This window comes from Ricinus communis, chromosome 5, assembly GCF_019578655.1.
Source record: "Ricinus communis isolate WT05 ecotype wild-type chromosome 5, ASM1957865v1, whole genome shotgun sequence".
Classification (NCBI taxonomy): Eukaryota; Viridiplantae; Streptophyta; class Magnoliopsida; order Malpighiales; family Euphorbiaceae; genus Ricinus; species Ricinus communis.
Window position 1 is genome coordinate 7905405 of NC_063260.1, and position 26461 is coordinate 7931865.

The 26461-nt window shown below is 32.1% G+C and overlaps 1 protein-coding gene across 3 annotated transcripts; it reads left to right on the forward strand.

The window, feature by feature from the left end:
* Positions 1-3567: 3567 nt before the first annotated feature.
* On the forward strand, positions 3568-26372 carry LOC8269524. 3 transcript variants are annotated; one of them, XM_048375179.1, is made up of 35 exons: positions 3572-3887; positions 4387-4477; positions 5252-5346; positions 5447-5961; positions 6086-6296; positions 6405-6716; positions 7019-7169; positions 7300-7437; positions 8570-8651; positions 9992-10275; positions 10392-10505; positions 11443-11690; positions 12432-12680; positions 12781-12933; positions 13512-13649; positions 13774-14013; positions 14491-14618; positions 15037-15160; positions 16120-16281; positions 16405-16552; positions 16654-16754; positions 17245-17406; positions 18607-18654; positions 18959-19066; positions 20230-20304; positions 20735-20785; positions 21599-21742; positions 21828-21958; positions 22747-22834; positions 23216-23275; positions 23343-23568; positions 24478-24629; positions 24748-24818; positions 25405-25561; positions 25885-26372. In XM_048375179.1, exons 1-35 carry the CDS (start codon positions 3723-3725, stop codon positions 26047-26049), a joined length of 5487 nt encoding a protein of 1828 aa, XP_048231136.1. In that variant the 5' UTR covers positions 3572-3722; the 3' UTR covers positions 26050-26372. The 3 variants fall into 3 exon arrangements, 2 of the variants coding, with proteins under 2 accessions (XP_048231136.1, XP_048231137.1); XM_048375180.1 differs by lacking the exon at positions 3572-3887 and having other exon boundaries at positions 5023-5346; XR_007216190.1 differs by lacking the exons at positions 24748-24818; positions 25405-25561; positions 25885-26372 and having other exon boundaries at positions 3568-3887; positions 23435-23568; positions 24478-24614.
* The last annotated feature ends 89 nt before the right edge of the window (positions 26373-26461 follow it).

Below are 26461 nucleotides of genomic sequence, written 5' to 3' on the forward strand. Positions count from 1 at the left end.
TATCGTCTCTCTAAAAAAATATATGTTTATGTTCATATATATATATATTTTTAAATAAAATAGTAAAAAATAGAAATTTAATTTGGATCATAAAATTAGTTAAAAGAAATTTGTGACATATTAAAAAATTTATTAGTCTAATATATAAATTAAAAATTTAATTTATATATATGACATCAAATAATAATAATAATAATAAATAAATAGTAAAAGTTCTAACAATATAATTTATTAAAAATAAATATTATATAAATATATGATAACTTATTAGTGCAACAAAATAGATAAAGAGTTAAAATTGATAAGCATAAATATTTCTCATGTTTATTTACCTTAGCATATAAAAATAGAAACATTTCATAAGAATGTATTATGAATTTTAAATGTAATATCAATAAAAGAAAGAAAGCTAAAAGATTTAGATAAAATAAAGTCTCTTAAATATCTCATTTGAATAAAAGAAAGAGAGAACTTAAAAGAAAAAAAATTATAAATATAATTTATATAAATCAAAATAAATGCCTTAAAAATAGAAAAAAAAAAATCATGTGGAAAAGAAAAAGTATGTGCAAAACATTACTTTCATTTATATACTAGATAATTACCCGTATGTGCGGTTTAATTTTAATGTCAGTAAAAATTATAAAATCAATAAAATTAAAATTAATAATACAATACCACAAATATTTTGTAAAATACTAAAAAAATTAATTGGCTAACTAACTATATATATATATTTATATGCTATATGTTGAGTCTTTTATTGGACATATAAACATGTTATATCTTTTAAAAAAAATTTAAGTACTTATTAATTTTGATGACGATAATTTTATTCACTAATAAAAGTTTATTCTCTCTTTTTATATGATTTAATAATTTTTTATAGTTTGAACTCTTTAATTTTCTTTTTTGTATTCATAACATTTATATGAAATTAAATAAATAGGAGTATCACATCAAATTAAATAAATTAAATATCTTAATAATATAAATAAAATCAAATCAAATTACTATGTTATAATTTTATTAAACATTAAATAATTTTATTTATTTTACTACTTTTTATTCATTTAGTATTTTATATATTTTAAGTATATAATTCAGTAATATTTTTCTTACTTTATATATAAAAACATAAAAATATTTTATGTTATTTTTTTAATTTACTAAATTATAGAAAATCTAACTTAAAAGCTAGTTTTTAATTAATTGAATTCTTTGCTTAAAATTGAACTGCATTAAAATAATCTCGTTATATGTATTTAAGATAAAATACAATGAGAGATGAAAGATATAAATAAATATAAGTATTATAATTAAAAAAATAATTATTTAATTGATAGATAATTATTCAACTATAGAAAATCTTAAAGATTCTAATTAAAAATTAAAATTATAAAAAAGAATTCGTAGAAAAAAAAACTATTAAATATTTAAAATTTATAATTAAGTTGTTGTATATTGTAATACAATATTTGAAAAATATAAAATTATTTAAAGTGAAAGCTATAAATAAGAATCCAAAAAGATATAGGAATATAAAATAATTAAATATCTTAATTAAAATATTGAAAGTTGTAATATAATACTCTTTAAAATAGTAAAAATATATGTTAGAATAAATTAATTCTCTAAAAGTTAAAAGAAAATAGTTTAAAAAAATCATATGACATTACTATGTAAGATAGAGAAAAACAATATTAAAATATCACTCTTATATATATATATGGATTTACTAAATTGCATAACAATTTATTTTAAAATTATTTTTAATAAATATATTAAAAATTACTTTATTTATTAATATAAAAATTAATTATATTAACGAAGTCCTAAACTAAACCCTACCAAAATAATCTCAATGAAAAATATGTGAGATAGAATGAAAAGAGAGACAAATGGTATAAATGAGTACAACTATGACGAATAAAAAAATAATTTTTAAATTAATAAGATAATCATTACATTGTGAAATCTTTTTTAAAAAAATTAACCAAAAATTAAAATATAAAAAATAATTTAAAAATAGATTATAAGATATTTAAGATTTATAATTAAATTGTTTTATATTGCAATGCTATACTTTAAAAAATTATCTAAAATGAAAGTTATAAAAAAGAATTAAAAAAGGTGAAGGAGAATGAAATAATTATATATCATAATTAAAGTGTTAAAGTTGTAATATAATACTTTATATAAAATAGTAAAATGATTAATTCTCCAAGAATTAAGAAAAATAGCTTAGGATTCATATCCTATATGCCGGAGAGAGAAAACAATGTTAAAACATTCATTTATATAATATATATATATATATATATATATATATATATATATAAAATATAGATATTGTTGAGTTATTAATATAAAATAAACATTTTTAGTTAAAAGTATCATTCTATTGTTATTTTTATTATATATTATAGTTATAAAAAATGTAAAAATTTAAATTAAATAATTATATTTTAATATAGTGAAATAATCTATATACTAAGTTGAGAAGTTCACTATTAATGAAAAACTATCATAATAACTTTATATATTAAAAATAAAATTTCTTATCAACCATTCAAATGAAAATAATACGAATAAAATTTTTATTTTAAATATATTTTAATTTTAGCATCTACTGAAAAATTAAAAATTAAAAAATATAGTAATTTAATAATATTAAATAAAAAATAAATATTTTTAATATATTTAATTTTCTTAAAGTTAAATTATGCTGAAAAATGAAAGATATAAATAAATAAAAAATATTAAATTTATTATTTTAATTATACACTAAAATTAATTTGTGCGAAAAATAAAATTTTATTATGATTTGATAATATTATTGATTTTTGACGAATTTGATATTTAATATTAAGTTTGAGTATCAAATTATAATTCTAAATTATCAATTTAGTTATTCATTTAATATGGAGTAAATAGTAGTTAGTTTTATTAAAATTTAAGGAGATTTTAATGTAATTAAAAATGCATAAACTGAATTATATATTATACCAAACTTGAGGAGATAAATAATATTTAATTTTTTTTCAGAAAGTAAGTTTGTATTTTCATTTCTAAAAATTATAACTTTTCTTTTTAAATAAAACAAGATTAATAATCTGATGAGAATATAATAAATGTGCTATTTTTAGAATTAGAGTTAATGTTTATTTAAAAATATAAGTTAAAAATCAATAAATTAATAGAAAAAATTATAAAATTACACGTGTCAAAAATAAATGTACATATCAAGATAAAAAATTTATATGACATGTCAAAAAAGTTTAAATTTTAATTATTAATTAGTGTCGCAATGATCCCAAATATCAAATTAGAAATGGATAACATTCTTTTATGAATTTAACGAGAAAATTAAAAATTGAAATTTTCTCATATCTATTTTTTTTAAAGATTTTTTATTGAATTATTCCTTTTGTTCTGCACTTCTTTCAAGTTATAGCAAATATCTATCAAAATGCTAATTGTTTATTTATTTATTTTAGATGAGCATAAGTACATAAAATTTGATAAATATATGGGCATAAACAAAATAAGACAAACTTAAGGGGGTATGACAGCAAAATTTACGAACCCAGTGGCAACTAGGGTTTAACCAAACATTGAATACCAATGAAGAAAAAAGAAAAACCCTAGCCAGGGTTTATAATGTGAATCAATTCAAACTTCTTTACAATTGGATTAATAAGGGACTGGTTTTGTAAAGAATGAGCTTAACGGAGAGCAATACAATGGACACGTTAATCTCTTCTCTATCAAGAAGCTTTAAAAAAGTCCCTTTATCAGCTATACCAGCAATTCTTGATTGCATTTTAGCATCAACAGGCTTATCTCCATCTTCACTTTTTGATTCTTTCCTTCATGTTACTAAGGTAAATTTTATCACTTCATCTTTCAATTTATGTTAGGAAAGGGTTTTTCTTTTTTTGGGTTGATTTTTATTTGTGCCTTGTCTCAAGATTGTTGCTGCTGCTGGTTTTTTAAGGGATTTTTGGTTAATAAGGTATTTAGCTTAAAATGATGAAGTTTTCAGTTCAATGTCTTTATGGAAACCTTTGAAGATTATTGTATCTTGGTAGTTGTAAAACAGGAAATGAAATGATTGCTATTTTGTGTTCTATGGAATTTCAATTTGTTATGCACTTTCAAGTTGCCAGGGAATGTAAGTAATTGTAATGAACTAGGATTATAGTTTTAAGATTGTAGGTTCAATTGAGTTTATTTCCCTCACTCAAAAGACTTTCTGGTTGGCTTTTAAAAAGTTGGTTTGCCCTTTCTTCCTTTTTCTTTTTATTGCTTCTTAATTATTTTATCAAGGTAATCTTAGTTTTGGAGTTTTAAGTTCACACCCCAACTCTGTGTTTTTCATAGGAGTTTATCAAGGAGGAAAAGTTGGACTATAGTCATTGTGACTATCTTATATCAATGGTGGGTGCACTTTGTCATCTTTTGAAAAAGCCTGGTGAGTTTTGGCCCTTGGTCTAGCTTAAAATACGACTTTTTCTTTTTCTGTTTCTTTTCGATTTTGTTTATCCAAATTCTATGACTTCTTAGTAAAATATTTACCTTTACTATTAGTTTTCTTCACTTACCCCAAAACTTCATGTAGTAGCTTTTATTTCATAAATGTGCTAGCAATCTTTGTAAAAGCCACTTAACCACAGCTTGTCACAGAATTTAGTGTGCTTTTCCTTTTTTCTTGATGCTCTGCATAAAATGTTTCATATGAACTTTTGTACCTAATTGGTAGGGGTAAACCGTCACTCAGCCCAATAAAGGTGCCCAACATGGCATCAAATTCCAACTGATGTGACCCCTTTTATTCTTGAAATAACAATGAATTTATAGATAATGCAAAAAAATAAAAATAAAAATAAAAATAAAAGATAATTATCAAGAAGAGGTAAGGCATCCTTTTCTAAGTAGTAAAAGAGATAAATAAAATGACATAATTATTGACCAAAAAAGAAATGACGGAAATAAGATACTAAAACTCTCTGTTTATAGTGGTTATCTACCAGAGATACCTTTTCAAATTCTCGATGTAGGATGGCGCGGAGGAGGTAGAAAAAGGATTTGTCCCACGTTAGCTGCTGAAGCAGTTTCTGATCCTGAAATAAATTAGCAGTATCTCTAATCAACTGCAAAAATTTGCTGCAAATATAGCAGTACACAGATAAGTAGTGCACAGTAGTTAAGCATATCTATCTTATTACTGATCAACGCATATCTTCAGGGGCTGATCCTGATAGCATGCAATCACTTATCTGGAAATGTTTCATTCCATTGATGAAGATGGCTCATGCACTTGAACGTGAGATGCTTAACCAGGTAAAATAATCTGTTGTTGTCATGTTTATTGGATTCACGATCTCATCTGTATGTACTTGTTGCTAACTGCTTATTTTGTTGCATGCTTTTCTGAATTCAGATTGCAGAGTCATTCTTTGACGTTGTGAATGTGACTAATTCGTGGGATGTATTAGAAGCAACTTTGGTTCCTTTTTTCCTAAGATCAGCTGGTCTTGCAATGGATATGCTTCAAAATGAAGAATCGGATATCTTTGAATGGGCTCAACATTCAGTTTTGTTAAGTGGCCTGATAGATGATTCCAATTTGGATAAAGAGTTCATGCTGTCTCTTTCTGGGTCTTTTCCATTGCCAATATCATGTCATGTCTTAGCCATAATACTGGATTCTACTTTACAAAGTTGCAATGCTGCATCAAGGACAGAATCAATGGTGGAAAATGGGTCTTCTTATGCACAAAAGCTGTTCTATAAATTACTTTGGGATCTATGTAACATGAGTGAGCGATTGCTTTTGCAAAGTTTGGAACACCGGTCCTGTGCTACTGGCTTTCTTCTCCCAGTCCTTTTTAAAGCATTTGTTTCTCATCACTCTTTGGAAATCTCAGTTCGGGGGAGGATTTGTATTCTTTCTAGGTGATCATTTACATTCTTCTTCTTTCATTTGCAAGAGTCTTAACTGTTTTGTACTTTATTTTATTCCATGCACATTCTATTTCTTTATTTGTTTCTTTAGTGAGTAACTTTGAATGGAATGCAGAAACCTTTTCTTTAGGAAAATGTGGAAATGCTGCAGATTACTCTTTCCTGTAGGACCTTTAGAGAGAAGAGATGCCTATTCTGTAATCTCTCTATATTTTACCTTTTTCTCTTGTACGGAAGGGTGTGAAAATGCTGGTGGAAGTGTTAGAGCAGAAGAATTTGATGTTAGAGCTGAAAAAGAGTTTTGGGATGAAATAAGAAAAGGCCTGGTACTTAGCAGAACTTCTCCCAGTTTGTCTCACTATAATATGCCAGTAAACACAAAAGTCGTGATCATACCGACTTATCTTTATTTATATTTGACATGGTCTTCCCAGGTTGATGCTGAAAGCTTGGTCAGGAAGCAATCATTACATATATTGAAAAGAGTACTACAGTTAGGTGCTGGAACCCAGTCCAATTCTCCTAATACAGAGAAGAAATCGCAGGAGAAATATTCAATTCCTAATGGTATGACAAAGAGGGCAATATGGGCTGACAAGGAAGCTAAATCACTGGGTGTAGGGAAACTTTGTAACTCCATGGATTCTCCTTTAGATGGTCGGCAGCAGTGGGAGGCATTTATTCTTCTCTATGAAATGCTTGAGGAGTATGGTACTCATTTAGTTGAAGCTGCTTGGGAGCACCAGGTGTTTAATCAACTTCTCATATTCTTCATGTCAATAATTGGTTCACTTTGAATCTTTTATCTCAATATATTTGTTTCTTTAAACGTCACAAGATCCTTATTCTTAATTTTCCTAAAGAAAACAGAAAAGAAAAGAACAAACCCCTGAGTTGGATACCATGTCAAAGCATTTTTGTCATTGGCTAATCTATGAAGAATAACCTTAACGAAACAACAAAAAGAAAGCATTGGGTCATTGCTGCAGCTTTCAGTAAACAGCTATTCAATATTGTATCTGCTAACTGCTAATGGTTTTCTTTTCAGGTAACCTTGTTGCTTCAGTTTTCAGTTTCATATGATAATTTTGCAAACTCTATCTGTGGAATTCAGCAAAATCAGACTGCAGTTTTAGGTGAAGTCTTTAGTTGGTTAACGATTTTATGGCAACTGGGTTTTCGTCATGACAATCCGCAAGGTACATGACTTGTTAGCATAACCTTGGGGACAGATCATCAATCAATTCTGTCTGGAGACTTATTTTTCTTAGTGCTTTATACAACTATTCCCTGATTCCAGGGTTAATTTGCTTTTTGTCTGAAATGCAGTTAGGTGCTTAATAATGCAATCATTCTTGGGAATCGAGTGGATGAAGTATCATGATGCTGCAAAATCAGTACCTGAAAGTTTTATTCTTGGTTCATTTGTTGAAGGATTAAATGATCCCGTGCACCACAAAGATTTTGGTGTGCTCCAACTTTAATTGCGCATGCATGTGATTTTCATATATAAGCATTAACTTGAATAGCTTATGGTTTTATTTACCACCAGCACCTTACAGAATTATAGAGTATTCTCTTAAATCATATAGGCTCTTTCTTTAAGATTTGATATGCTGGGATCACATTGAAGACATTTGGAGCCAAATAATACAATATGTGACAATGATTGGTTTTCTATTAATTTCAACTACTATTTTGGTATATTCCACATGCAAATTTTGTAGTTCATAAAATCTGCGGTCTAGTTAGTGAGATTGTAACTTTTCTGGGTTGGGAGTATTTCCGCTTTGCACTAGCTCGGAATGGTTCATGTACTGGAGTGGACGGAAATATTAATCCTGCTCTTTTCATTAGGTTGTTTGTGCTTGTATTAAATTGTTCTCTCCCATTTCCTTACTATAACTGTTTTCAAAGGAAGGACAAGGAAATTTATAGGGTATGGATAGCAAGTGGTTTGAGCATTTTGTTAGTAGGATATCTTATCCATCAATTTGTAATATTTGGTGTTTCCTCTTCATAGAATTTCCTAGTTTTTCATACAAATAGAAAAGGAAAAGCAAAAATAATTAAAAGATAAGAACTAAGATGGAGACGCACTATGGTGAACGGCTGTGCTATTAAAGGAATTATTCAGAAATAAAATTCTGAAGATCCTACATTGATGGGAGATAGAAAGAGTGCTGAAACCTTGTTATGCCTTCATTAGGAGAGAGAAGATTTTTCTCTTTAGACTCTTCATGGTGCCTGTTCAATCATTTATCCTCTCTGACCTTTCAGTCAGTTCCCTAGATAGGAAAATAGCTTATGAGTTAATTCTTATAGTTGAGGCCGCCTGATGTAATTCATTTTATAGTTATGCCTGTTTATTTTTATATGGAACTCTAATAAACGTACTATTAGTACTACCCATAGTTGAAGTTGCAGTTGTCCTTTGATTCTCAATACTGAGCCATTCAATATGCCTTTAAAACAGTATCATTTTAATCAATGCTTCTCTGCACTCCTAATAATTTCATTAGCAAAAAGAAGAGTTGGGATATATCATCTTTCACTGAATTGGCTTCTAATATGTTCTGTTTTTTTTTTTTCTCGTCAGGTGTAAAAGGAGTTTACACTTCAAGGACCATTGAAGCTGCAGCCAGGTTTCTATGTCAATATACAAGATACCTGAATGCAAGGTATCTTTTCACATGCTATATGAGTTATAATCTATGCTAGAGATGGCAAGGGGCTGGTTGGATTTTGCTTCTTTCACATCTCATCACCATCCTCTATCCTGGCAAGCAAAAAGCTTTTTCCTTGTTATATCTTGCTGCTACCTCAACATTTTCTTTTTTTGAGTCCATAATATTATTTATATATGCATATGTTACATTGTTATACTCTAAAAACTATATCAAAATATCTTGAAACTCAAAGGCATTTTTATGCATAATCCAAAATAATATCTTTACATAGTTCCAGATTATCTTTTAGCTGCTGCATAATAGCTGCAAAAATAGTCCTTGTAACCTGTGGCAGAGACACAGCAGGGGCAGTGGGGGTAAGTGCTCTCCACTGTTTCCTCTTAATCCCTTTTTACATATTTAGTACAATTGAGATCTGCCCTGCTCAATTTTTAATGAATGCCCCCTTTTTCTTATTGAGTTGCATTTGCCTCCATCCATATCTTAGAAATCCCCACTAAGTATATATTTAGAATTAATTTAAATTCTAGAGTTTCTTACTGAAAATGGTACAGTCTACCCATAAGAAACTGCGCCAGATGGGTTAATTTTGTTCTCAAATACTCTATTTAACTATATTTTGTTTAATTAAAAAAATCCAATTAATTTGCTTTAATTAGAATTAGAATTTATCATTTAATAATAGAGAATAGGAAAAAAAATACTCTTCTAACTTTGTACATTGTTTTTTTTAATTTAAGTTCCTACATATTTTAAGAGCTATCCCGTTGTATTATCATTCTTAGTTTTTTATTTACATCACTTTAACATCCAGGGTAGCTTATTTGATTCGCAAAGTTTGATTTTCACAATTTTTTTTTCTTTGTGAATTCATTAATCTTGATATAATAGTCTTATAAATGTGAATTTGATAATGTGCATCACATGATTATTAAACTCTTGTGTTGATGGAACAATTTTGCATGGGTTTTATATTTAGAAGCATACAATCTTCTTGTAAACTGATTCTAGAAAACTGTCATTTTGAGTGCCTTTTAGCAGATTTTAAATCTACTGCATAAAAGAGAAGGGTTAAACAAATGGGATAATTATATGAGTGGGATTTATTTTTGGAAGGATTATAATCTTCTTATAAATTAATTCTATAGCTGTCAGTTTCAATACCTCCTAATGGACTTTAAATCTACTGGACTCATGGTGTGGAAGTATGGACACTGGAAGAAAAAAGAACCTACTTTGTGGAATTAGTCAGAGTGATTTTTATTTATAGGAAAAAAATTCTTCTTTAGAAAGAAGAGGGCTGATATATGTGATTTCTTGTTTGATTACAGGAAAGAAATTGTCTTTTTGCATAGTTTAGCATCAGTTGCTAAACATCAATCTTTTGGTAGAGCTGGATTAATGGGTCTTGCTGAATGTATTGCTTCAGCTGCTTGTGGGGTAGGATTGCGTGATGGAAATGAAGCTGAATGGACTAAAGATGCTTTGTGTGATGAGGTCTGGCTGGATTCTTCTTCAAAAAAGGTTCATATTAACAAAACAGACTTGTTGGATGTTTTGAGATATGTCATCGAAAGCAGCAAACAACATTTCAACCCTAAATATCGTTTTCGAGGTCTCTAATCACTAATCTGGTTAGATTATAAGATATATTCATGTGATTTATGTTTTACACTGCAACATCCAAAGTCCTTAATACAATTATTGTTATACCCTTTGTGATATTTGCAGTTTGTGAGAAAGTTCTGGGGGCTGCTACTTCAGTTGTCAGTACTGTTGATGTGCCACTTGAGGTTCTCCTGCATTTCGTCTCAACCTTGCCACGAGAATTTACTGATTATGGGGGTAAGAGAGCAGCTATACATCAGAACTGCCTCCAGTTTTGTTCCTCTGATAGATGTTGTCCTTTGTTGAGCTGTTTTGATATTTGTTGCTGTTTTTAATCTCTCCCATCATCTTTTCCTACTTATATTATGTTACTATTTCACATGCGTGGCTTGGTACGGTACAAAATTTCTGTATTAATGTAGTTTTTGTTTGATTGGAATGTTTTCCTTCTATCTTAATCTGTCATGAGGACCACTTTAAAAATGAAAAATATATCGGTCAATAAGACTAATATTTCTTTTAGAACAAAGTTGATTTATTTTTTTGAGAAGCAAACTGTGTCATATGTACTCCTTAACGGAAAAGCTTGCTTATGTTTTCTTAATGCATGCATGGCGTTTTGTAATTCTTTTGCTGTATGCTACTGAAGGAAAATGCTTGTTGATTAGGGCCGGTGTCTTATAATGAGATGTGTAACTTCCTTTTGATCATTTCAATGGGCTAGGTATTCACTCTTCAAAGAACAGAATAGTTATGTTTACAAAGTAACTGAATTATATTTGATGAAATATCAGGTCATCAATCCAAATTCCTTTTCAGTATTTGTGTTTATAAGGTCGAATTGTCTAGTATATATTTTATGAGGTTATCAAGTAATTGCAATATTTTTTTGTGCTTTGAAGAAATGATATGGAAGCATGCAATGTGGATAAACACTCATTTGTAGTGGCGTTGAGAAATCAAGTTATTTCTTTATGTAAACTGCAAACTTTGCAACTACATTCTATTTTGTCAAATTTCACTAGCACTCGAGTTTTTATCGTTATGGCATACGCTAGAACTTTGCCACATCAGAATTATGTTCAGTTCATTTAATCATCTCCTTTCTGTATCATATTTGCCATGCTATCTATGTCTTTCTTATGAATCTCTCGTCTCTGTCTCTCTATTTTAGGTCCCTTAAGAGTGAAAATGCAAGAATGGCTTTTGGGGGTTGATAAGAAACATTTCAGTTCTGAGATTCAGCTTCTGAAAAGTCTTCAGGAATTCCCGGAAAGGTTTACAAGTTCTCAACATATGGTTGATGCTTTTGTTAGTTTTGATGATGAAGACTTGGATGCATGGGATTCTGAAGTGAAAAGATGGGCAAGGGTGCTTTTTCTTGTAATCAAGGAGGAAAACCATCTCGTACCTATATTCAAGGTTTGCTGTCACCTGCTAATGCTTTCTACTAATGATTGCCTTGTGTGGTATACTCCGCATATATTTTAATATTGCGGCTAGGAAAATTGTTAATTTTTTTTTAGGCATTTTATTTTATCAGTAAGCATACTGTTACTTCTATGTTTACGCTATCATGTCAATGTGGAATCCTGTGAGTATTGGGGTTTGTGTGGGTATTGGGGGTTTATAGAGGGACAAGACCCTATTTTCCAGAAAGTGGAATTTGGTTCTTACTTTCTGATGAGACCCTAACTAATAATATTAGAAAAAAAGGAAAATTCTATTATTTAGGCTTCTCATTCTATTGTTTACCAACTTCCTCTTTATATAGAAAATGATGGCATTTCTATCTGTCTTTAAGATGTGTCTTCTCAGATTGTTAAAGACATTATTTGCTGCATTTTTTATCAAGAATATAGTTTTCCATTTGAGAACATAGTTTTCCATATGAGGTAGTTTTTCATATGAGGCTACTGATGCTATGGCAATCTCTTGATGGGTTTCATTTCTAAGGGCAGAAATTTACCTTTTTATAAGGAAAGGAGCATCTGGTTTAACAAATCAGTACAAATATGTCCTACGTTTTCAATTGGCCTGTGACCTAATGGTTCTTATTATGTAGACCATTGAGAATGTATCATGATGTGACATTGACCTCATGGTGAAAACATGACCTTTGTTATATATCTATTCTGATTCGCTTTTGTATTATCTGTCCAGTTTCTTCGCAATTGTGGAGTTGACATCTGCAAACAATGCAAGCATGCTGGGTGGTCACCTGTAAAGTTTCTTGTCCTTACTGTGAACCTGATTGCAGAGATTCGAATATTGTGGGAGAGAGAAGTTGAACGTGGTTTCAAAATTAGATCTAATTCAGAAAATAGCTTGCTTGGGACTATAGATCAGTTGGGTTCTGAAGAAGCTTCTGCAATTAATGAAAAATTTTCTGATCTTTTTCTGTCTATACTGGTACTGGCAAGCTGAACTAGTGTACTCAGTTTATGGTTCTATATGCCTTAATATTGACGGTACTGGATCCTTTTTTTTCTCTTGTTGTCACGGGTTGCAGGAGGAGCTGGTCTCTTTTGCTAGTACGTCTTGTTCTATATTCTGGACTAGTTTTGTGAAGGACACAGATCTTCCTAGTTCAGTGAGAGGAAAACTTGGAGGCCCTAGTCAAAGACGGTTGTCATCTTCTACTGCTACTGCTGTGTTGGAAGCTGTATGTTCTCTTCCTTGTATAATTTCTTTTTAATATTGTTTCTCTTGTTATTTTGTTTTCTTATAAAAAGACTTGTTTAATTTTAGTAGGTTTTTTTCCTTCTTTACATCCTTTTGTGGATTTTGCGGTTCCACCACCAAGCTGACTAGTTAACTATTAACTCTTCATTGTTTCTGCATTCTCTTATGTTTATTATATTTTGGTTAGATCATCTGTTAGATATATTAAAGATATCTGGATTCTGTTCAGCTCAGTAGCTCCACTTATAACTTCAAGAATTTACTTAAAATATTTTGCCAAGCTTGTCCTTTTATTTTTCTTTTTTCCTTTTTTTTTTTCTCTCTTTTTATCAGTTGTCTTTTTGAGCATCAATGACTATTTGTCTCTAGCAGTATGATTTTTACATATTCTTAGGTGATTCAATTTTCCATGTGTTCTTTTAATTCCTTCTCTTTTTTTGTTTGCTTACTTGAACTTTTTGTATTTCTGCCTCATCTTTTTTTTTTTTTATTAATTGTAGACCCATTGTTAATTGAAGCATGCATTATTGGTAATGTTTTCTTTCTGTGGATGAATAGATAACATCAATGCGAGCAGTTGCATCTGTCACATCCTGGTGTTCACTTTTTAAAAATGATGTTCAGCTCAAGTTTGCTTGGTCTTTTATGTGGAAATTCTTTTTGAAGACCAATTCATCTCTAACATATGATACTGAGGTGTGTTGTAATTTGAGGATCTTAGCAAAATGTTTTCAGTTTGATCAATTTTTTGCTTTTGCATGTTTTATTAGTTTATTTTGATTTGGTTGTACTAATTGATGATGTAAGTGTGTGAAATCAGAGTGGAGCAGAAGTTTGTCTTGCAGCATATGAAGCATTAGCTCCAGTACTGAGAGCATTAGTTTTCACATTCTCTCCACTCGCTTTGGATCTTATTAGAGATAGTGATAAATCATCATCATCTGCAGAAGAAAAGGCTTGGTTAGATCAGTTGGTTCTTTCTTTCCTTCAGAATATCAATAACCTTATAGCAGTTGGAGTTCTGGTGCGATCACGAAGGGCGGTTTTGCTGAACTGGAAGGTGATCAATCTGTAATTCTTATATTCCAGTTCAAGTTGTTGGTTGGTGTTAGGATAACAAATTTGTGTTGGAGTCCCACACTGGAAAGATATAGGTCAAGTGAGGGACATGTAAGTGGGAGGAGCCCAAAAACGCATTGCCTCAGGGTTTGAGTTGAGCTCTGATGCTCATGAGTATGATATCTCACAAGGCCCTTGAAGATTCTTCCCACTGTTTTGGGCACCCCACTTCCTAACAATCTTGATACTAGATGAGGGAATTGCAATTTTGAGTAGGCTCTATTACATTCAATGAATGTGCTCCATTATGCCCTTTTTGATTGGCTATCAACCTATTATTTTGTGCTTTAGCATGATTGATGTGATCATAATGGTATGATTCTTTGCTTTCCAATGACAAGTGTCAATCTACTCCAATATGAACTTCAATAATTGGTTAATTGAGAGAGTCCTAATTGATATATTTTTACTGATACAGTGGCTTTGCCTAGAATCTCTGCTGTCAATTCCTCACTATGCTTTTGAGAATGGGCCTCATTTAGTGGACAACAGATTATTCTTCTCAGAAGCAGCAATCAGATTAATTTTTAGTGATCTTGTTGAGAGGTAAAAAGCAAGATGGCTACTAATACTAATTTGTTGGATATGTTATCATTTTCATTAGACAAGTGCAACTTTTATATGCCAGTGTTGATCGTGGTCTAGGTCGTGCTTTAGGGCTTTCCAATGATTTGTGGTTATTCTTCTTACAAAGTCAAAATTCCTTTTATCAGTTTGTTTGTTTAATTATTAATAGAAAAAATCAATGCTCGTGGTCTTTGTCATCCTCTTTCTCTCTCTCTCTCTCCCTCTCTCATAATGAGATTTGTGATATTTTTACCAATTGGCCTTTAATAAGGGAGTCAATGCATGCTGATATGAGTTATGCCTTTATGAATTCCAAATTGGGCCTGTATTATGATAAAAGTAATGCTCAAATAATATATTGTTTTCTCTTGTAAAATTTCTCTCAAATTACTTGCAGTCTTGAGAATGCTGGGGAAGGTTCTGTTTTGCCAATGCTGAGATCTATCAGGTTGACCTTTGGGCTTTTGGCCTCTGGAAATTCAGGTTCACTTGTTTCCTCATGCAACGGTGTGGATGCCCAGGTTGGCGTTGTACTGGTCTTTCGTCTTTGTTATATATAAATTGGGAGTATGTTGTGTATATAACTGTGCCTGATGCAAGCTATCAAATGGTTGTGAATTGTGATGGTGTAGGCAGGTTGATGTTCAAATCACTCCATAAATTTACATGCGAAGTTAAAATTCAGTAAAAAGGTAATAGGGATAAGACACTTTAGAGCATGAAAACTAAAAAGGTGTATGTGGGAAGTCCCAACTCCATGACAAACTTTGTACTTTTACCAGTATCACATTGACAGGCCTGGCACATGGAGCAATGACAATAACAAAACAATAATAAAATATATACAATGATTTGCAAGCTTATGTGATATTTTAGACCTTTAAGCCGAAAGTTTAATCTAGTAGATATATAGGTTCTTGCGGCATATAAGGCTATACTGATTTTTGTATTTAACAGTATCATTATCTGCCTTGGTTTAACTCTCCCTCAAGTGAATTTAATAGGTCTATGAAGGCAATTTAGGAAACATAAAACTTTTTTTTTTACTTGTAAACATAATGGTCATTTGGATGCAATTGAATTCTAGTTTCTAATGTACAACAACCATCTTCATTTTCTTGCTAGTGAACTATATTAGAGAATTCAATTTTCAAGTAAAATGACTTCTTTTACAATTGTCTCCAGATGGAATGCTATTGCATTTCTCTGATGAATCATTTCACGTCTCAGCGAGCTTTCCCAACATTTAATGCTGATTCTTTCAAAAGAAAAGTTATCTTGTGTTTTTAATTTGGCATGCCAGCCAACCTAAGCTGTTTGGAATTAAATGTTTATCATAAATGAAATCCGGCTTGATGTCTGAAACAAACTGCTATTCTCCACTATTGGTCCACAAATTTTGTCTTATGTTTTGTTTTACTCAAATGACTAAGCTGAACTTTTTTATTTTGACTTATTATTAAATGGCTCCTAAATGTAGATGATGTGGCATTTGGTTCGTTCCTCTTGGATGCTGCATGTCAGCAACAACAAGCGGAGGGTTGCAGCTATTGCTGCATTATTGTCTTCTGTTTTGCATGCTTCTGTATTTGCTGACGAGGCCATGCATACAAATAACAATGGACCTGGACCTTTAAAGTGGGTACGTGATCCCTCTGTTTATTTCTGCGAATACAACTGACAGTTTAGCCCTGTGGACCTACATATGTTCCACTTCATGGTGATGGTTAACAGTTACTGTTATCTGTTGATATCATTGTTGCAGTTTGTTGAAAATATTCTTGTGGAAGGTACAAAAAGTCCTCGTACTATTCGTCTTGTAGCGTTGCATTTAACAGGGTTGTGGCTTTCACAACCAAGGATGATGAAGTACTACATAAAAGAACTAAAGCTGCTCACACTCTATGGTTCTGGTGTGTAACATACATCTTGTCTTTAATCATAATATGAGTAGTTTTCTTCTTTGCTTCTTTTGTATGTAAAGTACTTCAATCTGAGAACTTGTGTGGAACAGTTGCATTTGATGAAGATTTTGAAGCTGAATTAGCTGAAAATCGTGATGCAAGGACTGAAGTTTCATTATTGGCTAAATGCCCAGATTCTGAGCTGACTGAAGTAAGCTATATATCGATTTATTTTTCTTGCATAATCTGGTTACTTCATACAGATTTCATTTATGATGTTAATTGTTTCTTGCCTTTAGAATCATAGATAGTCAGACTGAAATGAGACCTTCCAGTCCTGGTGCGGCTTGCTATTATCCAATAGTTTCTTATCCAATTTGTAGGGATAAGTTGACTGCACTAGAGTTCACAACTGCTTAATGGTTGTCAAGCTCTTCTACTTAAATTATTATACATGTCTCTTTTGTCTAGCTATCTTTGAATGGTTCAACACTTTTAAGGATAAGACTTATTCATATCTTTATTGGCTTCATGAATATCTCCTAATTCACCTTTGTTTTTTCAATGTGTTCATGGAAACAGCATGCTGAGCAGTAGAGTAATAATTTTTCCATTATAATCAAATTGCATGGCATGTGCCACTCGGGATTGCTAGATGCAGCTATGAAATATGTTGTTCTGATTCATGACTTCTCTCATAGGCATTTATCAATACAGAATTGTATGCACGTGTATCTGTTGCAGTTCTACTCAACAACCTGGCTGATTTGGCCAATTTGGTGGGATCAGCAAATGAAAATGAAGATTGTTCTGCTGCTCTTGAATCTGGCAAGATATTTCTGCTAGAGCTTCTTGATTCCGCGGTACTGATTAGATTTATTACTCAAATTATGGAGTATATTTATTGGATAAGTTAATCTTTTTGAATAAAGAATGCCTTGTACTGTTCGATATTCATTCAGAGATCTTATGCTATTGGTCCTGTGTCCTGGCAGTAGATATCCTATTTCTTGCAGGCAATTATGCATGATTCTTAGTCTTTTTCATCAGAGTATAATATGCAATGAAAGAAATAATTAAAAATTTTAATTTAATCTGTAACTTCATAAATTGGTAGGTTGATATGTCAAATAGGAGAGGCTTAATTAATAATTATTAGTTGGTCAGTCAGTGTACTATTGATCGTTACAAAACCAGTTGAGCTAAGAACTTAAGCTTAAAGGTGCAGGGTTCCCCCTCATGCGAAGGAACCATTGGAATTCAATATGTCAAGCTGGAGAGGCATAGGCCCATCTGTAACTTATGTTGGAATTTAGTTAATAAGAATGGATCGATAAGACTCAGAATATGGACTACTTAGGCAATGACGTCATGACACCATAACAGAAAATCATTCATTGCAAATCTTTAACCTTGCAGGACCCCATAATTTGCTCTAATTTTCCTAACTGTTTGATGGGAAAACACAGATCCTTGCTTTAGGGAGTATATAAATTATGACTTATGGTTAAGATGGATTAAACATGTCTGGAACTGTAGTTGTATATCAGGTTTTTCCCTTTTTTTTGTGCATGAAGAAAAGATTGAACTGTATAGCAAATAAACGGATGTGGAGGGAATGGATACTTGAATATAATTAGTGAATGCTTGGACCTTCTTTTCAATTTATTCTCTCTGGTTAAATGGTTGATCAAATTAAACCAAAAGTTAATTTTTTCAACTATGATCAGCCAATAGCAAAATAAACTATTTTAAGGTTATGAAACTTTTGCTCTATGGGCTACCAGGTAGCTGGTGCACCATTATTGATCTTACAAGCTCCATGGGTTGGAAAGCATATTGCTGATGCTGATGCATTTTTCAAATTTTTTGTGTTTCTAAGTTTAATCTTTGTTCTTTGTGTTTCTAAGCCTTCTTATCCTATGTTAGCCTAAAACTGTCACAGCCCATGTTGTCACACTTTTAAATTCATTCTTTAGATTGGTAAAAAGGCTTCATAAGTAATATTCTCATATTTCTTTATATAATTGGAAAATGGTCTTGACTTCCTAATTTTAATGCAGGTAAATGACAAGGATCTAGCAAAAGAGTTGTATAAAAAGTATAGTGGGGTGAGTAATGATAAGTTCTGTGCATGGTTGAAAATTCAAAACCATGAATATTGGGAACCGTTTTACTGATATTTAAGAATATGTGAAATAAATTGAAACCATTATAGTGATAACTATGGTTCATATAAGTGGAAATGCAGTTAGTGAATTTCATCATATATAAGAATGTGTAAGCAAAAAAAGTTGTCAATAGTTGTCGCATCAGAAAATTGAAAAAGAATTTCAATCTTAGTTAGATTATATCATTTACTTTTAAGTTACTTGCTTTATGCTGTACTGATTATTTGCACGTTTGTTTTGACAGATCCATAGGCGTAAAATTCGTGTCTGGCAAATGATATGTGTTTTGTCGAGATTTGTCACTGACGATATAGTTGGGAAAGTTACATGTAGCCTGCACATTGCCCTTTATGTAAGTGTTGTTAAATACTAGGTTAAAATCTGCTAGTCTTCTCCCTACAAATAATTTAAATATGAAGTGTGAATTTAATTTAATCAGAGAAAGTGGCCATGCATATGGGAAGACTTGTTTCAGTATTCTCTTTAATAACTTTAGAATGTCAATTCTGCATGATTGTAAAGGCTAAGTTGACATTGTTTTTGAAAAGATTTGTGCAATAGCCATTCTTAAATTTGTGCTCTATCTCTCTCTCTCTCTCTCTCACATACAGAGAGACAAAATATTCATAGAAACACTATATGTAGCATTTTATTTGTAGATATAGCTTTTATCCAAAACCTTGTGAAACTGATCATCTATGATGAATCTTATACTAGAATAAAAGCCTTGATTCTCTGATATAGCACATTATTGTTGTTTGTCTTGTTTGGAACTTTAGGTAGGATGCAGAGGATAGAACTCAAAATAGGTAATATTTTTTCATGACTGGTGACTTGTAGATTTGTGTGTTTGGAAATGAACAAATTGAAAACAAAGGTATAATTCGCACAAGTATCCATCCGAGGCTACTGTGTAGTTTCATTCTTGCTTCTTCAAATAATAAATCTCATTTGTATGCTATTGTCTGCTTAAGGGAGGAAAATTGTAGAGATTTGATTGATACTAATGTCTATTTACCAGAAAAATGTCAAGGTCATATTACTAGTTCTTGAAAGAGGAAGGATGACAGGGTATAGGGGAGGGGGTGGGGATGGAAATTAATGATACCTGAAAGCAGTAACCCTGAGAACCCTAGCAATTAATGGTCATTCCTTCACCAAACACCCCTTTCTCCTTCGTTATCATCTTTTGTGGTGGTATGGCATCTATGGTTAGAGTGCATTGCTGTTATCCTCAAGAATCACCATTTCTCACCAAATTATTTCAGGAAGTTTGAAAATATAGTTCTGCTAAAAGCCATGACCTCCAAAATGACAGCATTAGCAGCTATGATAAATTGTTCAGTTATTATTTATTTGACTTTGGAGTTTGGGATTGGTATTTTTATTTTGTGAACATTTCTTTTGCTTTCTTGAACCTTGTTCGGATGCAACAATCAAATATATTTTTTTTAAATTTTTTGTTTCATTTTTTTACTTTATGGAAGCTCAATGATGTGCTTTGTCCTTTTTCAGAGAAACAACTTACCTGCAGTTCGGCAATACCTGGAGACATTTGCAATTAATATTTACTTGAAGTTTCCGACATTGGTAAGAAATGTTATGTTAGTTTAGGGAAATTTATGAGCATTGTACAGAACTTCTGGTGACAATGTAACAAGCTGAATTGATACCCAGGAAAGGCACATTTAACCACCATAATCACTAGACACGTGCATGTAAATTGTGGTAATTGGCCAACAACAAATGCTTAAACTTTGGCCTGCACATTAAAGGTAAGGTGGACTATGAACCATGTAAAAAGGCCTCCACCAGAGGTCAAATTTGGAAATTGAGGTAAGATGGATGCCTCAACAGTTTTTTTGTGTGCATAATGATATGCTTTGCATAATTTTAATAGAAACTGGAACTGGTAATAGTGTGTGTTTGAATTTTTATTATTATACTTTATTTTTTATATTCTCTTTTATTGGCTGTGCCTCTCTTCTAATCCAATTTGTTTGCTTTGTTCTCATCTCAGGTTGGGGAACAACTAGTTCCTATATTACGAGATTATGACATGAGGCCACAGGTAAATATAACATCAGTGTCCTCTCTTCTTATTTCATAATTGGTATTAGGTAGGTAATGGAACCTACAATTGGATACTAGTGAATTGATACTCATACAGGAATTTTAAGCGACTGTCTAGCCCCAGAACAACGAACTTTATCATGGAGCCCATTGCAATCAGTGGATACTTCCTGAAGAATTTTTCTGTTTTTTTTTTTGTCTAAACTTAGTAACCTTCTTTGCAGGCTTTCTTAACTATCTTAAATTCATATGAATATAAGGATTTGGAAAGAGGATAACAAATCTATCAGATTGCAATTGGTTCTCTGGTCTGTTTACTTGTAAATACATGTCTACAATGTCAACCTCATGCCGTAGGTTGCTCACTCCTTGGTGTTGTGTATATCCATGCCTGACATGGGCAGATTGTCTCTCTCTCATGTAAATTTTTTCCATATATTTTGGAGGATTTTATCCATGTAACTATATCCATTTTCACTGTCCAATATGTGTCTGAATATTGATAGTTCAGAGGGTTGGGTTGAATCTCATAGTTTTTTAATTAATATTCTCCTCCATTTGGTTGGTGCTATATGATAAGAATTAATATTGGCATGAGAATAGATGATTGACCTTTCTATACCTAATGGTTGAATTAATTGGACTGCATTGGGTGACATGAATTTTGTTTTATTGTTTTCTTAATTCTTACCATAGATGCATCATCTTGTTAACGATTTTTTTAAATTTAGTTTTTGCACGAGGTGCCAATGCCTCAGTGCCTTTTATTTGGTTCTTAATACATTTACAAGTCTCAGAATGTCAAATGCAGGCACTATCTTCTTATGTGTTCATAGCAGCAAATATCATTCTCCATACATCTAAAGCATTTCAATCCAGGCATTTGGATGAATTACTTCCTCCTATACTTCCATTATTGACCTCTCATCACCACAGCTTGCGAGGTTTTACTCAGGTCCTGATTGCCACAATGAATTTTCTCATTGATGTAAGCCCTATGGCTGTCAGTACGTAATACATCTTCCTGCTGTCTTTTGCAGTTGCTTGTGTACCAAGTTTTATCTAAAATTTTATCTCCACTGGACTGCGGAGCCTCTGAAACTACGGATTTGGAGAAAAGGTGCTTTGAAGATTTGAAATCATACCTGGCAAAGAACCCTGATTGTAGGCGGTATGGTATTTATAAACATTATCAGATATGATATTTGAAACATTTTACTATCCTACAATTTTTAATTGCTATAAACCATTTATGTAGCTTCCATTTTCTGTAGAAGCTCAAATACAAGAAATATCTTTGATGCTTTTGTCAATTGCATTTGTAAGTCTTATTTTAATATGAAGAAAAATCTTCTTCTCTAGGCCGTATGTTGAACAGGGTGCATCACCAAGAGGATTTGAGTTTATTTAGCACATAATCTTCAGCATGCCTATATGTTTGAAAACTTCATAACAGTGCATTAGTACTTGTGGCGTTCTTTTTATATGGCCTTGTGTGTGTGCGTATTCCAAAGATCAATTTATAGAGTCGGCGGAAGTCCTGCATATGAATACTTTCCTAGACCAGTTTCATTTGTCTTCAATGAGTTTTACAACTTAGTTCTAATTGATCAGAGAGTTGAATTATGATGTTTCCCTGTGTTTAATTCTGAGATTCTAATTGTTAAACACTTCATTCGGATGGCAGCCTTAAAGTTTCTGAGAAGTTATTTTGTTATTTTCTGACAAGCTTAACTATTATCCTACTTACAGGATAGCTAGCAACATTATGTTGCTCGTGTTATTCCTGCCTGATGGCAGAAAAGTATAAAATCATAAGCTCCTTCTACTTTTATGTGTGTACCATTGAAAGTAACGTATGCAATCTGAATTAAGGGGTATCTACAGTTACATCCTGTTCAGGTTTTGGTGGTTGTACATTTGAGTTAGTTTGATTAACCTGTCTTTTATCTCTTTCAGCTTACGAGCATCAATGGAAGGATATCTTGATGCCTATAATCCAATTGTCTCTGGTACTCCAACTGGAATTTTTATCAACCGGGTTGAGGTCAGGGATATTTTGCATCTGATTGATTTCATATTAGGCTTGAATAAATAGAATTACTCTGGAACTTTATGTGGTGACTTTCAACTATAATTTTGATCTTGGTATATTTTGAATGTCTGGATGCTATTTCATTCTATTTATTCCTTTCCTATCTCTCCGTCAATAGTTTAATTCATCTCTGTATATAGTACTAGTAATTTTTTTATTAATTTTTTGTTCTTATATCCTCAGAAATTGGATTCTGATTTCCTAGATGATATCTAACTTGTGGAGATATTTCCCGTTTTTTATTTTTATTTTTTCCATGTGAAATGTTCTAGATGAATCAGCATCCATATATAATGTTTAGGCTTCTGAATACTACACTTTTGCACATTGAAGGAACTTGAATTTGAATGCGTCCCAACATCCCTCTTGGAGGAGGTCCTCAGCTTTCTAAATGTAAGCTCGCTATCATTTATTAAGGATTTTTCTTCTGTTGCTGGCATCTTACATTTCAGAGTTGCAGGATGTTAGGGAGGACCTCAGATGTTCAATGGCAAAGGATGTTATAACTATAAAAAATGAGAGCTTCAAAATTGATGAAAACCCTACCTGCAGGAGAACATTACCTAAGGAACTCCTTGAAGAAGCATCATTGGATTTTCAGAAAAAAATTACTCCAAGTAAACATGAGAAAAAAGATGCTGATTCCAGCTCCATTTTGGGAAGCAATGCGTACAAACAACTTTTAGGTATGTACACTTTGAAGTTAATGTTAAATTCTCTCAGTCCAAACATCTCAGGAAAGTGTGGCTCAAAATTCTCGTCAAACAACATGGGCTTTTATTATTTTGTTATTGGACTTAGCTTTGCCCCCAATATTTTATGCTCCTAATGGTCATTCTCATCCACCAGTGTGGGATTCTTTTGCTTTCCTCCCTTTTCTTCTTTTCTTTCATTTCATTTGTTATTCTTTTCATTTCAAACAGTTAATTTAGGGCATGGAAAAATATATGTTTGAGTTCTACATATTGCAGTTGTAGATGATCTCTTACTAGATGTGTCTTGTGGGGTGGGCCTTTTTCTTTGAGACTCTGTTTGCATTTTTCTCCTTCACCAGCAATTTATGGCTTTTTTGTCCTTCTAATTTTATAATACAACTTAAAGATCTAGTTTTTTGGCTCTCTCCCCAGAAATGATTGGAAGTAGAAAAGGGGATTTCTTTCTGCGATTATGAGATGAATTATACAAAGTTTTTTGTTGGTCTTGTCTACCTTGTATTTGGGTAACAATGTTACTTAACTTTCAGTTCTGCACGCTCTCTTTACCAAGACTCTTAACAACATACTCACTTGCTAGGGCCGTTAGTTCGAGTGATCTGTAATTCATTCCTTAAGAGCAGAACAAGAAACCTGAAATAAGAGGCTGCGAAATACTTTCTACTAGGGAGTTGTAAATATTGCTGATTAAATGGAATGGAGGAATGGTATCAGGATATAGCCAAAATAGTTCATAAATAAGGCATGATGACTGATACTCTTAAAAAGCCTAGACTTTTTGGAAACATCCCAAAAAGGCATTTTAAGGACCTAAACTTTTTAATAGATTCTTCTACTGAATATTGTGATAGCTATATATAGTTTCCTCTATGTTGAATGCAGAAATGGAAAAGGAAGATGAACTTCTTGACCAGTCATTACAATCTAGAATTTTGACCATGGAAAGAATAAGAGCAAGTCGACAACATCTTATCCTTGTGGCATCATTCCTTGATCGAGTACCCAACCTTGCTGGCTTGGCACGGACATGTGAGGTATATTTTAGATGCTCATACTAGTACTTACATAAAGCTTGGCGGCTAATTGTTGCATTTCCTTTTAAGCATTTAGCATTCTTTATCTTCTCTTCATGCCAGTTATTCTTTCTTGCAGGTATTTAGGGCATCAGGTTTAGCCATTGCAGATAAGAGCATACTACATGACAAGCAATTCCAGCTCATCAGGTTCTAATGATGACTACCATTTTTTTGTCTTCAAGTCTTGTCTTTCATTGTAGATGCTTCACTCTGTTCTGCAGTCCATCCATTTTTCTAGAACAATACCAATGGTATGCAGTATGCACAGTAAGCCATAGTTGTGTACATGCCTACAGACCTGCAGGCTGCATGCATCAACTTTTGGTTAGACTTCTTTCCCTAAGACGTTAAGTACCTCGGGAATTAAAATTCACCCCAAATTGGGCTTCTGCAACTGTGAATATGGGTGTCTATTTACGAAAAAGAAAGCAAACTAACTGGCTCTGATTGGTTGGGGTAATACAAATATGGAGTTGAGGAGTCTGAATTATATTGGGAATTCATGGGATTATAGTCTGCAACTCATATTAATCATGGTTAAGATTTTGATTACCTCTATTTATGATTGAGGATGGACCGACTGCCTTTTGTTGCCAATCTGTCTTACAGCACTGAATGACTGGATGACTTTAATGACAGCAGTTGGGCTCTTTTAACTTTTGCAAATTTTTTCTCGCAAATTGATTTTGGCAGTTTTTATTCATCAATCATTTGCATGCATTTTGTTTTGTAGTGTAACAGCAGAGAAGTGGGTTCCCATTATAGAAGTTCCAGTAAATAGTGTGAAGCAGTTCCTTGAGAAAAAGAAACAAGAAGGCTACTCTATCTTGGGATTGGAGCAAACAGCCAATAGTGTGTCCCTCGATCAGTTTGCCTTTCCTAAAAAGACGGTGAGTCACTTTAAAAGTTAACTTTCAGTTCTTTGCGTGAGGGTCAGGGGAAATAACTTTCTTAAGCAGCCCATGCCTATGTAAGAACTAAACTAAAGAAATCTTTTTCTTTTGGAAAGAAAACTAAAGAAATCTTACCATCTTAATAATTAAGAGTAAGAACATTTCCACCGTATATTTGTTGAAAAGGTGGGTTGGGGTTGAGTGGGGGGAAAGGCATGATGTTCCCACTACAACGTTTTGGTACAGTGAAATTTTTCATATAGTTTTTTTATTCTTTCATGAAATCTATAGGAAGTTTGCTTAGTATATTGTTTTGCTAGGTCCTGGTGCTTGGGCGTGAAAAGGAGGGTGTTCCTGTTGATATTATCCATATACTGGATGCTTGCATCGAGATTCCTCAACTGGGAGTGGTCAGGTCGCTCAATGTTCATGTTAGTGGAGCTATTGCTCTTTGGGAGTATACTCGACAGCAAAGATCTCAATAATTCTTCAACTTTGATGTGATCTTCTTTTAAAGATATTTTAAGAAGCACATCTACTCGACATCTTCAGTGCTAACTAGAGGGTGACTTTACTGTTGTAATTTTTTGTTTACTATTTGTCCAGTTCCAAGGTTGTAATGTCAGATTAGTCCGTCTTCTAATTGTTGCCCTTGTATGGAAGGCTGCTGAAGAAAAATTGCATTAAATTCTAGTAACTTGAAATCTGAGACATGTTGAGTTCTTTGTAAAATCAAACTCCAAGTGGTGAGAAAATTATATGGACTTTTAAGAGGATAAGAACAACCTGATATTCCTTGGTGGATTAATTGGCCTATGATGTATTTGATTTGGTTTTATAAATGGGAAAAACCAGCATAACCATGCTCATCTGCCGAAACCAACGGTCGTGGGTTTT